This window comes from Eublepharis macularius, chromosome 1, assembly GCF_028583425.1.
Source record: "Eublepharis macularius isolate TG4126 chromosome 1, MPM_Emac_v1.0, whole genome shotgun sequence".
In the NCBI taxonomy this organism is placed as follows: domain Eukaryota; kingdom Metazoa; phylum Chordata; class Lepidosauria; order Squamata; family Eublepharidae; genus Eublepharis; species Eublepharis macularius.
The window spans coordinates 204,260,361-204,273,475 of NC_072790.1; the positions used below are offsets into that span (position 1 = coordinate 204,260,361).

General features: G+C 41.4%; 1 protein-coding gene across 3 annotated transcripts in view; it reads right to left on the reverse strand.

Moving 5' to 3' along the window:
* The window catches only part of BCL2L11 (BCL2 like 11), a 36,295-nt gene extending 23,390 nt beyond the window's left edge, over positions 1 to 12,905 (reverse strand). For 2 of the 3 annotated variants that reach the window (XR_008597406.1, XM_054984701.1), the window contains exons 1-2: positions 12,802 to 12,905; positions 11,038 to 11,463 (exon numbers count right to left, since the gene is read on the reverse strand). Coding sequence is in view for 2 of the 3 variants with exons in the window: in XM_054984701.1 (XP_054840676.1) it covers positions 11,038 to 11,446 (409 nt within the window). In the remaining variant the exon portion in view is untranslated. The remainder of the gene's footprint in view (positions 1 to 11,037; positions 11,464 to 12,801) is intronic. The other variant, XM_054984715.1, reaches the window with a different exon arrangement.
* Positions 12,906 to 13,115: the final 210 nt, after the last annotated feature.

The following is a 13,115-nucleotide window of genomic DNA, read 5'->3' on the forward strand; positions in this document are numbered from 1 at the left end:
CCTGCATGATCCCCCCTGCCACCTGGGAGTGAGTCCGCCCTGACAGCCCCCGAGCTGGGCATGCACCTCCGTCCTCACTCCCAAGATCCTGTAAGGGGATCCCCTTCCCGGGGACCAGGGCGAGCCCTGATCCCCGCAAAGAGATCCGATCCCATGACCCCCGCCAACCTTTAATAAACCAACAGTAGCAAACCATAACAAACAGGGTGCGGCTGGTGGGATGTCGCTGCCGGGCCGGAATGACAGGGGCGGGGGCCGGAATTTATGCCGGCCTGCCGGACCTGAGGGAAAACTGCTCTTCCCAGGTCCGGCAGAGGCCCCGCCCCCCGCAGCAAGCCGGGCGGCCCCGGATTGACCGCCCGCCGTTTGAAGCCATTGGCTGCCGGCCGGCCCGAGGCATGCTGGGCCGGCCAGCAGAGCCGCGGCCGTGCCGGCCCTCCTCTTCCCCCCCCGCGGCCGCAAACTACACGCCCGGTAAGTTGGGCGTTTGCGCTTTGCACCAAAGAGTGTGCTATGCTATTTCATAGGCCATGTCACAGAGAGCAATTTTCTACACTGAAATCTCATGTTAATGTCCCATGGAATTTGACATGTGTTGACTTATACATATTGATATTTTATGTTTTGCATACATAACTGGAAGCCTCAATCCATGTAGGAAATTTCATATCATGCAAAGCAACTCCTGTTCTTTTGTAGAAGTACACAATTGTCAGGACTGGGGATAACCGATGATGTTTATAGACTGGTGCAAGAAATACTCTTTTCTTCCCAATTAAATTCTATATCAGGGAATTCCAGCAAGTGAAATTTTTTTGGATAGTACATGGATATCTCAGTATACTAAAGATCCCCATGAACAGATTCTCTCTTCTCTCAAGGCACCACCTGTGCAAGCTTTGTTCAAACCCGAACAATATGTTAGTTTCACATACGCACTCAAAAGCAGAACTGTGCAACTAACTATCAAAACATATAAACTTGTAATGGGACCTATGGGACTGTGCACATAAAAACTTACACTGACTTCAAATGACAGGTTTTGCAAGTCAAGAAATTAATATATTGTTTCATGTGGTTAATAGTGAAATCAATCTGAGGCTTTCATAAAGGACTTTCTGTGGTACTGTGAGATCAAAAAGATCAGGAGCGTCAAGTAATTTAGTTATGCAAAGCAGAGATATATAACTTGAACCCATTTCGAATAATACTTAACATGTTGTATTTCATTATTATTACACAAAAGTTTTTTAATGTGGCTAATCATGCAGGACAAAGATGTTAAACACCCATCGCATATAGATCTTTGTCTCTTAGGCACACCCCTAAAAATCTCAGTTTTCTTTTAGTCATCTAGTCTTCTAAAATTCCCTCTCCCAAATCTTGAAAATGTGACATGACAGACTTAAGAATGCCAATCTCTCATGAGATCAGTAAATAAAGCCAACATGATATTGCTTTAGTATCACTCCCATTAATTTTAATGGGGTTCACAGAGAAGAACTTCTTACTGCATTCCACAATATCTTTTTCCCACCAATCTTTGAACATATCACCAGCTCTGAGCCACTAACTTATCTACCTTTAGAAGCAGTCAGAAATTGCTCGGTCATTTTCAGCCAGTCTTTAATCAGTTCCAGATATTTTACTGAAGTTCACTGATAGACCACTGATTATTTTCTAGTGGACCTCCTGGTTTTTATAAAGAGTGCTGGATTAAGTGAACTTTGGCTTGATCTGGCAAGGGGCTTGTGTTCTTAAACACAAGTGCATATTCAGGACCACACAGATTAGCTATGCCTTAATTGTTAAGGGCCCCAAAGCATGCATTCTTGTTTAGAACAGTGATCAACAGTGGTCGTTCACAAGAATTTTTTTTTTTTAAATAGACTGAAGTCAGCCCACCTCTGATCTATATTTTTTCACAGTGAAGTATTGGTATCTTTTTACACTGAGCAAGGCCAATATAAAGTACTATATAGAGTGCTCCTTAGGCAGAGACACTTGTCTACAGAGGAAACAGGGAGTAGTTCTACAAGGCAAGAGGAGGGCAAGAGAAATCTGAAGAGATTTTCAATTAGCCTAGAAGTGTCCCTACAGAATCCTTTTCTGCACCTTCAACATGTCCTGTAACAGCCACCCTCTATGAAGTGAAGGCAGATATGCAGATATACAAAACATGCACGACTTCATCCACACAGCCAAAATCCTTTGTAACGTTTTTCACAGGCTGTCTCACAGTTAAATGTGACCCATCGCACATATTAATAACAAACTGCAACCTCCATCAAATAAGAAATAGAAGTAATTTAAAAAATTAAATGAACATTACGTCAGGTAATATGGCAAATTTGGCCAGACTAGTAACTGCAGAGCACATTTCTAACTCCTAGGTAGAAGAGAGATGGCTGTTTAGAATACTGAAGTATTAGCAAATAAATAGATATGTAATACATAAAAATCATCATAACATGTCTTAAAGCATCAATCTTATTTTCAAAAAAGCATAACAGAAATAGTTTCGGGTTATACATCACAGTATCTTTAGGATCTTCCCAGTCAGAGTGCTTTTAAGACTTTATTTAACTCTGTTGTAGTTGGAACTCCTTGTTAATTTTCAGATCTGCAATAAATTACAAAAGGTTTCAAGTAACAGTTTAGAGCAACAGATGTGACTTGGTTGAGTACATGCACATGGCCTGAACATACGAATGTAAAAAAGAGCCCTGTTAGATCTGTCTATCCAGCGCAGTCCAGCACTTTGTTTCCAACGCTGGTCAGACAAATTGAATTTGCCTGACCGATGATGGAAACAAAATGCTGGACTGTCCTGGATAGACCTTTATATCCTTATGGAGCGTTTCTTTCTTCATCTTCCATTTATTTTGTACCTTTCTACTAGGGGTGCTTTGTCCTCTGATTTGCTGGTCTTTAAATAATTATTTGTGCAAGAATATATGATTAGAAAGTTTAATTTGTGCTGTAGAGCAATGTTTTATGAACATGTTCACAGTAATGCCAACTCATAATATCAAGTAATCTTGCAATAACTACTAGATTTTTTCCTATTAGATGACAAAAATTCTCAAATCTTAACTTCATTTAAAAAGAAAGATCCTGTGCGTGCAGCAGAACTCAAAGCATGCCTCAGGTTAAACCGCCCAATCCTACAACCTGATGCGTCCACACAAATGAACAACTCACTGGCAAAATGCAGGACAAACAGACCCCTGTGTTTAGGATATGACTGCAAGAGACTTAAGCTAAAGAGCACAAACCAGACAGCAAAAATCAGTTTTAATTATAGTAAATTTAGGATTTCACAGATTTGGACAAACTTCATATAGAGGATGAACTTTTTAAATGGGCTTATAAGAATTAATGCCCCCAAAAATGTTTCTTCCTAAATAAAATGGAACTTGTGAAAGAAATCTTCAGACACTGTCCACTTAACATGATAGTCTCCATTAAGGAAACGATAGACAGCATCTTTGTGCTCTTTGAGCCACAAAGAACAATCATACCTGAAGTATAGAGTTTGGACTCAACTTTTTTTGTAAAAAAAAAATATATAGTTGGCAATCAGATTTTAAAAATAGGAAAAAAAAAAACCTCGGCTGGATACAAGTTCTTTAGCTTCTTGGAAGAAAAATAAAAGAGATGTCAGGAAGCCTGAAACATTCTCAGCGTACATAAATACATGACAATTCAATCAGTCACATTAATTTAAGACAGCAGCACACAGAACAGCTGCTGGAATATGATGCCATAGGTAATAAATCCTGAGTAATGCAGCCGAGCCCTTTATGCTTCCAGAATGAATTGCTTACTCGCATTTACTAATACTTCAAATTACTTCCATCAGTTCCTCAGTTTAATCTCAGAGAACTATTGACAAAATAAAAGCAGAGAAGACATGGAAAAAAATAAACATTCTTATATCCACAAAATGTTATTTGGCATCATCAAATAATATTTTGGCACAAACAAGATTTGCAGAACCTCAAAACCTTGCCATCACAATAATTGCAATATTTCGTGTTTTTAAAGTCCCTGACTGGAAAGTGAGAGAATCTGAACTTTCACTCAATCAAGAAGTTTTAAATCATGCAACTGCTGAGAAGACTATAGAGGCCATGGAGTGCCTTCAATAACACAGAAACCAAATTTAATCTCATTCTTTGTAGTGTGCTTGACTCATAGTTTCTGAAAATTTGAGGTTGACAGCACAGTGTCAGTATGAAACTAGCCCATTCTGGAAAACCTCACATACCATATAAAGCTGTGGTTTGCATTAAACAAATACATAAACAGAATTCTGACAAATATGTAAGTTTGGCTGATAAATGCTCAGATGTATAATAGTCTCTCTTTGGCATGGCTGCACCAAAGATGTTAACATCATATACAAATGTATGAAAGGACTTCTGAAAACAATTCAGAACTTTGCTCCATCGCGCTCTCTCTCTCTATATAATGTATTCAAGTTAACCTGGCTTGTGGTTTTATTAAAGAAGACCAAAAAGGTTTCTTGTTTGGCACAAACAACTGCCGTCGCTTACACCTCCTCACAGTGCTACAGTGACCACAATTTGGCTCCAGATGCTTTTGGAAGTGGCTGCCAGCTACTAAATCCAACAGACTCTCTGGGAAGTAATAGCTTGCAGTTTCTTGTTCAGTGCTTCAGACTTTGCTTGTCATCCTATGCAAGCACTACTTGAAGCTGGCTTGAAACACTACTTCGCTACTTGAAGGATGAGGATAGAGTAAAATGGCTCTAAATTGACACAACAACTGAATGCTATTTTCCAGAAGCAACATTTCCCTCTTTCTCTCCTTCTTAAAAGAGTTATTTTGCTATGGAAGACAACTACTAGTCAGTATGTAATCAACACTTTAAAACTGTTAACATTCTTTTAAAAATCCTCATTTTCTCTCACAGATGAAGGCAAGAGAACCATATGCTTTCCCCATACAATTTAACATCAATAATTCTGACATCAAGTCCAGAGCGTTTGTAATATACTGTGCATCACATTCTAGCAATGTAGCTATGACATATATTGTGTTTGCTTAACCATAACATTACTTTAAGATATTCTGTTTGCAATACTACAGCCGCAAAGTGATTTTCAGGTTCACTGTTTCAGAATACAAACTCAAACCCCAGACATGATCCATATTTTTTATTTCCTAAGATAAAACACATATACTTCATTTCCCAAATAATCCAGCATTAGCATCAGTTACCCATTATAGTTTTGCCATATCTCAAGCTTGTGTTGTCAGAAACCAATGCACTTTGGAGTACGAACATGCTAATGACAGAAGGATAGGGTGTTTTTTTTTTCTTTATACGCTGAAGGGTGAATGTGCAGGAAGCTGAGCCAACTGCTTACAGGGAGTAACCAGCTCTGTCTCATGCTGCCTCCTCCCTATTCTCCACAGCACAAGGCAGCAGAAGGAGCAAGAAATAGTGCGAGAGTTGGCAGAGAGGGTTGTTTAGCTGCCTGCAGAGTAAGCACAACTGTGGCTTTTTCCAACTGCCGGCATATGTTGGACTGGAGTCAGAAGGACCTCTAGTGAACTCCAGGAAGAGTAGCAGCAGCAGCAGCAGCAGCAGCATCCCAGCAATGGGACAGGGAAACACTTCTCCAACTGTGTTTGATGCAAGTTAAGTTCCATAAATATTTGCAGAAGTTATTATTCATATTAACATACATTTTCTTTAGAACAGGATTTTGATAACAAAGCATTTTAAACATACTTATCAATAAGACGGTAAACCTGTACCTAAGGATGTACTCTTTTAGACTGCCAACGGAGGCCGTCATGAATGAGTATTTCCACATGAAATGCACGTGGAGAAATCAATTAAATGACACTCCTCCCCAGCAATCTTAAACAGTACAGGTTTAACACTTCAGTGGGAATAAGGCTTCTGACAGATCTTAAATTTACATAAATACATCATAGAGATTGTATTAATCTCATACTGTGTAATCCGCCTTGAGTCTCAGTGAGAAAGGCGGACTATAAATGACATAAATAAAATAAATAAAAAGTTATTAAGTTCACTTATTCCCCCTGCACCCACCCACCCCATTATCTTTGACATATGAGGATTCCACCAAGACTGAATTCAAATTTTTGGCCCTCTGCTCAGTACCTTTAACTCAGTTACCATGTAGCTCCAGATCTCAGGATACTGAAGGGTCCAAAAAGAAAGCCACATGTCAATTTCCCATCAGATGCAGGTGCCAGATGTAAGCACAGTACATGTATCCCATCATGGGGAGATGTGCAGTTTCCTTCTTTGCATGTTACACCAGAATTGCAAAAAGAGGATGCAGGAGCCACTTGTGCTTCTGCTTTCCCTACAATCTTAATGTCACTGTTATTATGACCAAAGAAAGTGTTTTACTTTAAAGGTCTCTATGTAATCAAGCCTTTAGCTGCCAAGATTCTGAGAATATAATGGTGTTAGAAACTTTAGCATCAAGTTAGAAAACATATTCTAGGAATATGAGAACATGATCAAAATGCTGGGCTGGACCCAGACTAAACTGGCTGTTTCCCCCTTCCCCCTGCAAGTCCTCTTCATGTTGTTCCTCAGGGCTCCCCCTACCCCAGCAGCATTTTGTGTACATCAGTGGGCTGCCATGGGATGTGGGAAGCAGGAAAGCTCCATTCTGCCATTGGGAAATTTGATTTTTTTAAAAAAAATCAAGAACAAGATAACACAAATATGCAATATGTTGCATTACAAATATGAAATTTTGCACAAGCATTATCTTGCATCTGATTAAATGGCATCTGGGTCAGGAAAACTTATGCCACAATAAAACTGTTAGTATTGACCACGGAAAAACAGCAAAAACAATCAACTCTTGGCTGCTTCGTAAGTATTACTTGACATTTTATTTTCAAGATCACTGAAGAGTGCTTCCTTTGTCTCAACATGTCTTGCCCAAAACCAGCATTCACCCAGTGAACTTGTGAAACTTGCATTAATCCATAAAAATTATAGAAATGCCAAAAAAAATGTATCTAAGGGGGCATTTTATTAAAGCATTTTTGCAGCTTTGCAACCAATGTGTACATATTTTTATATTGCAACCCTCATGCTTATGCTTTTTATTTGAACCAACCTTTCCAATATGTAATAGTATCCCATTTTCATTAATGTGATACTTTATTTAAGTGTAGATATATAAACAAATGGAATCGTGTTGCAAACAAGTCAGTCTTAAAATCAACTTTCACCTGGAATATGAAGAAAAGGAAGTGGTCGCACAAACTGCTCAATGCAAAAAAACCCCTTTCCCTCCCCTTCCCCATTGTAATAATAACAGTATGCTCATATACCACCCTTCTGGACAAATCAGTGCCCCATTCAAAGTGGTAAATAAGGTCAGCATTACTATTGTTACTATTACCCCCACAATACAGCAGGAGAGCTGGGACTGAGAGGAGCGGCTTACCCAAGACCACCTGCAGAAGTGGCCTTGGGTAAGGCAGTAGTGGGAGTTGAACCAGCAGAGTGCTAATTTGCAACCCAGCCACTTAACCACTATGCTACAGCATAGTGTAAACTAAGATTCTGTAAACTAAGATTCAAACTTTGCCCGAAGCTACATGAAAAAAGACACACCCACAAGTTAGTCCTGAGGGTAAGCCATCCTTAAATGCAATTAAATGAAATCTGTTATGAGTATAGTCATCAAAAATGACCACTGGATTAAGCTTCATAAACCCCAGTACTTCTGAAAGCAGTTTTGTGGTAGACTTGCCTACTTAATTCTGAATGGTTCATTCTGCATGATCTGTCATGGCAAACAACAATTGTGAGCAATCTTTACGGTTAAGGGTACCACTACTTGCAAAAGAGGAAGAGCACCTGACAATTTTCACAAGTGAATGGACAAAAACAGCACCCCCTATGGCCAGAGCTGAAGCCTTGCACTTCCAAAATGACCTTCTCCGCTTCTTTGTAACACTTGATGTTCAGGATAAACCACAACGTCACAGGCAATTTGCACATGTTATATCCAAACTTGAAGAGGTTTACTTGAAAGCAAGTCCTGGCAATGTGTCTCACTTTGTATCATTTTCAGAAATCCAAATTAGAGTAGGCAGATTCAAACTGCCTTATGAGAAAGATAGGATATACATTATACACAAATAAGGAGAAATTACATACGTACATGGAAAAAATAATGTAATAAATAAAACACATGTTCTACAGTATTGTTAGTCCTGAAGTATTCCTGTTACATGCTCTTAAAACTTAAAAAAATTAACTAATTTGAAAGTCTCAACACCAAGTTCCCTATTTTCTTTATCTACATTTGGGAGAGGGGCTGACTCCAGACTAACTTTACTGTGGGCACAAGGACTTCCACCCATACAGAGCGATTTCCCCTCTCCTGTGCAGCCTGAAACACCCTCTGAAATCAGAATTACAGGTGGCATTTCAGGCTTGTGCAGAATGGGGAAAAAAGAAAGTCACACTTGGTGCATAGAAATCATTCAACCTACTGGAACATTAGTCTGGATTCAAGTCTTTATTCTCATCTATCCTATCATGACAGCCAGAAACCTACTTTAAAAAAAAACCCAACCAAAGTTAGATATTGGATTCCCTGGATTCCAACCAGAAGCTGCAAGCCACATAAAAGTACCTCTGAGAACCTTATGCAGACTGTAGGTCATTTGTTGCCAGAAGCTAGCCTCTGACTGCCAAACTCTCCCAAAGTGGTACCTCAATATTCAACTATCACAGTATGCAACTGAGAATGTATTAACACATACCACCGACAAAGGTTACAACTGGCAGTGCCCATTGATGGGTACTGCCCATGTCTGCTGGAAAAAAAGAGGTTGGTATAGAGACCCCAGAAAAAACACCCACCACTGTGAATACTGCCTCTTGTCTTTTTTCTAGGTATACATGCAGAAGGCAGGAGTAGAACTGAAGAAAAGTTCATACTTTGACATATCTTCAGCAAATTCACATTGTGATCAAGTATCAGCCAAGTCATCTAACCTTAAGGCACCTAATAAAGGCATCTTTGGTTTCTGCTCCAGGACTGTGAAATTCTTTCCCCACAGGAGATCTACTAAACCCTCTTCCATAAGAATGTTAGAATGTTTTACCTGGGTTGGCATTTAGCAGTAGAATTTAAGCAAAGTGTAATTTTGTTTTACGTATTTTACATTTTATTACCTTCTCATAAGATACAGTCACACTCCATGGAACAGAGCCCAAATAAACCAAAGTAAATAAATTCCAAGGGTAGAGTACTTTCTGATCAAGTTGTTTCCTTAACCAATTAAACACACATATACATGCTATACTTCCAACATAAGCTTTTCACTTGTTAACACAATTCTTTGCTGTGGTTGCTGCTTACTCTCCCTCCTCCCCCTGCCCCCAGACAGACCCCTTGTCTTTTTAAAAGCTGCTATAAGTCAAAGATTTTTCCACCCTCCTCCATGCCAGGAAAAACTGCTGAATTTCTATCTGTCACACAGCAATTAAAGTCATGAAATCTTTCTTAGGAAAAAAGTGACAACTAATTTGTACATATTTTAGCAATAATCGTACAAACAGGCACATGCAGGTAAACCACAGTGGGTTCTTTTGATTCAATACGTCACCATAATCTGTTTCCTAATAATATAAATAGGTGTCATAGGTATTTTCCCAAATGTGTTTTGAGCTTTGCAAGGAAAAAAAACCCCACTTTCAAATCTCCAATAAATTTTACAGGCTATTTTAAAACATCAACACAGAGCCTATGAAAACAACCCAATGGATTTCTTTCTAGATTCTGATTGGTGGAATTTTCAAGAAGTGTCTTCAGTTTCCATGGCAAAAACAGGAAGATAAACATGCCTGCAATATTAGACTGAGATCCACTTTAAAAGGGTGCATATGCACTTGGGAGTAAACTGGCATAACAGTATGCCCATTTAGCAGTCTCCTATGTTCCTGGTCCAATACAATATAACACAAATAAGAGCCACAGAAGAATCCCAAGAAAAGCGAGCTACCTTTTCCCCAGAATACTCACAGCAAGAAGCCAGTCAAGTGAAGCACCCTGGCTGTGGGGTAAGGTGCAATACAACAACTTATACATGTTCTATGTTGGAGTCTAACATAGCTTTAAATGTTTTGTACATCACACTATCAGTATACTCTTTTAACCAAGAGTGTATACTGGTTATGCACTATCTTAGCTGTATATCTGATGGAACAATGGTAGACTAATCGGTTACGAAAACTTAAGACTGCTTTCAAGCTTGCAACCTACAGGTGATCTGCACTCTCAAAGAGATTCTGATAATCTCCAAACCACATAGCGGAAGAAGGGTGTTCCCTATTCAATCACATGTCCATGGCCAAGCCTAAGTTGCAGGGCTCTCCCTTGCAACAGTAGTCCTTTAATGGGGCATCTTCTGTTTCAGAGGCTACCTTCCCATATTCCTAAGGAATATCTGAGCCTCAGAAGCAGATTAGATGTTTGGGTTACAATCTTCAACTCACTTTCTTCAGAGCAGTCCCGATACCATTGATAGAAGTATTCTAAATAGGCAGACACAAGTATCACCACCTCTGTCAGTGGATAACCAGACAACAACTTCCTGATTTTCTTGAAAAACATTCCTTTTGGACACACAGCCCGTTATTCTTTTATTATATGTGGTATTTTATTCCTATTAAAACATACCAAGAGTAATAATACCAAGCATTTAGTGTTCAAAATGCTCAACAGTACTTTATCCCAGTAATCTGCACTACTGAGTCAAAGGAGGAGCCATGCTAGTGCCTTGTATAAGGCTTCCTACTCAGTGAGTTCATGGCAGAAGCCAGGACATAAACTGAGCAGCTTCACAGATTCACTGCCATCCCTTAGCCCCTCCACTACACCAATAAACTCCTTCAACATCAACACACCATTTCCAAAAAAGGAACATAGGTTTCAGAGGGGTTAGACATGTATTCAGAACACGAGTGGGAAGTTCTCTTACCATTATGATCTTGCTTACCCATTGCGTTCAAATAATGATTGAAGGCTTGGCAGGGGAGACTTGGAGTCTGCGTGGCCCTGTCGCAGCTCATAGGTACAGGACTCCTGTCGATGTCAAAAGAGAAATACCCACTGGAAGATCTGGACAGCAGTGGGGATCTTCTTACAAACATGAACAACGGGGATCTGGTAGCAAATGGGCTGGGGCTGGAGGGTGGTGCCAATGGTCCCTGAGGGCTACTGGGTGAAGAGCCGTCCCGCTTGCCTGAATGATTACCTTGATACTCAGTTTGTAAGGAGGTAGGGGCCCCAGGTCGAAGATGTTGAGGCTGAGATGGCCTTTCTGCAGGCTGCAATTGTCTGCCTTCTCTATCGCACTCAGAATTCAAATCTGAAGATTGTTTTGCCATTTGGTCTTTCTTTTTTCCTGTTTTTTAAAAAAGAGAAACAATGCAAATTGCATTAAAAGGTTCAGTCAGGCTGTATAACAATGATGACTTGAAAGGGAGTCATTAAGAACTTACTAGGCTGTTAACAGTGCAAATCACTTTGCATTTTACATCCCCTTAGGATTTCAAGTACTGTTTTTCCCTCCATCGAGCACTGCTAAAGGTGTCAAGTGCTATCCAGCTCAACACCACTCGGGAAAAGCTACTGCAAAAGGGGAGGAAAGTTTTAACAAAACTTGCTAGCCAGCTCAGTATTGTTCCAAGTCTGACCATGTTTAGAAAGGGGGAAAAACAAAAAGAAAAAATCCTACTGGTTCATTTGGTTAAAAAAAAGGCAGAGAGAGTGGGAGAGAGGGAGCAAGCGTTAAACTCGGATTCCCCCCTCCAAGTCATTATAAAGGAGGATCGGATACAGTGCCGAAATGTTAACAGGAGTCGATGCCGTGATTGTGCAGGACAGGGAACTTGGCCAGGCTCTCGCTCCATTGTTCTGCCGAATATGCTGATCACAGCAAGTCTGGAAGGTTTGGCAAGAGTAATCAGTTGTAGTAAAGTGCGTCACAATAGAGTTTGTACACTGCAAAGTGCTCCTCCGTTCACTCCTCCTCCCCTCATCCTTTTAAGGCTGCCTCGCGACCAAATCCTTCTTCTTCTTACACAAGACTCGGGAAAACCCGTTCATGAAGCCCGAGCGTCTTTTATTAGGATTGTTTTGATGGCAAAGCCAGAGGGGGAAAGGCAACAGGCAAGCAGCGGACCACGGAGGAGCGACACAAGAGGCAGCTCCCCTCCCAAACTCACCTTTATTTACTTTCTTCCAAATTTATACTGCCGCTTGACTAAGCAAAGAGCTCGTATGTAGCCGGATTAATATACACGAGCAACAAGCAGCTTTTTTAAAAAAATGCCAATATGAACATACACCAAGTGCGCAAAATTCATTAAAAGTAAGGAACAAAAAAAAAAAAGCCATGTCTATCAAATGCCCGGGAAGGCGGGGGGGGGGGAGATTCCCCCTCCCCCTTCCCGCGCGGCTCCCGGGCTGAGACTTGAAAACAAATCAATTGTAAGTCCAAGTCACTCCGCTCTCGTCTGAAGAGCGGGGCCAAAGCGACACAGAGTGGAAGCGTGCAGGATCGTGGAAGGCGAATCCCTTTTCACCAGCAGCCAACAAAGGGAGAGCGAGAGGAGGCAGGAGAATAACAGACCGAGACACACACGGAGGGGAGGGGGGAGGAGGGGGCAGGAGAGGCAGGCACACACCGAAAGACACCCCCACCCCCGGCCCGCAACCCCATTCCCGGGCCGCCACTTACGCTTTGGGGCGCCCGAGGCAGCCCCGAAACTTCCCCAGACTGACCCCGCTGCACAGCCACAAGCAGAGAGCCACGCGCGCGCGCGCCCGGCGCGCTCTCTGCTGCTGCCGAACCCGCCGCCGCGCACACACACAGCTCACACTGCAGCACAGCGCTGGCTACAGTCTGGCCTCCGAGCACTGGCGAAGGAGCCCTCCCCAACGCGCCGACACGCTTGGAGAGGCAAGGCCAATCCGAGCGCGCCAGAGGCGGCCTCGCTCCACCCAACGCAACGCGAGGACACTGTTTACAAACTCAGCCGAGGGAGAGCCGCG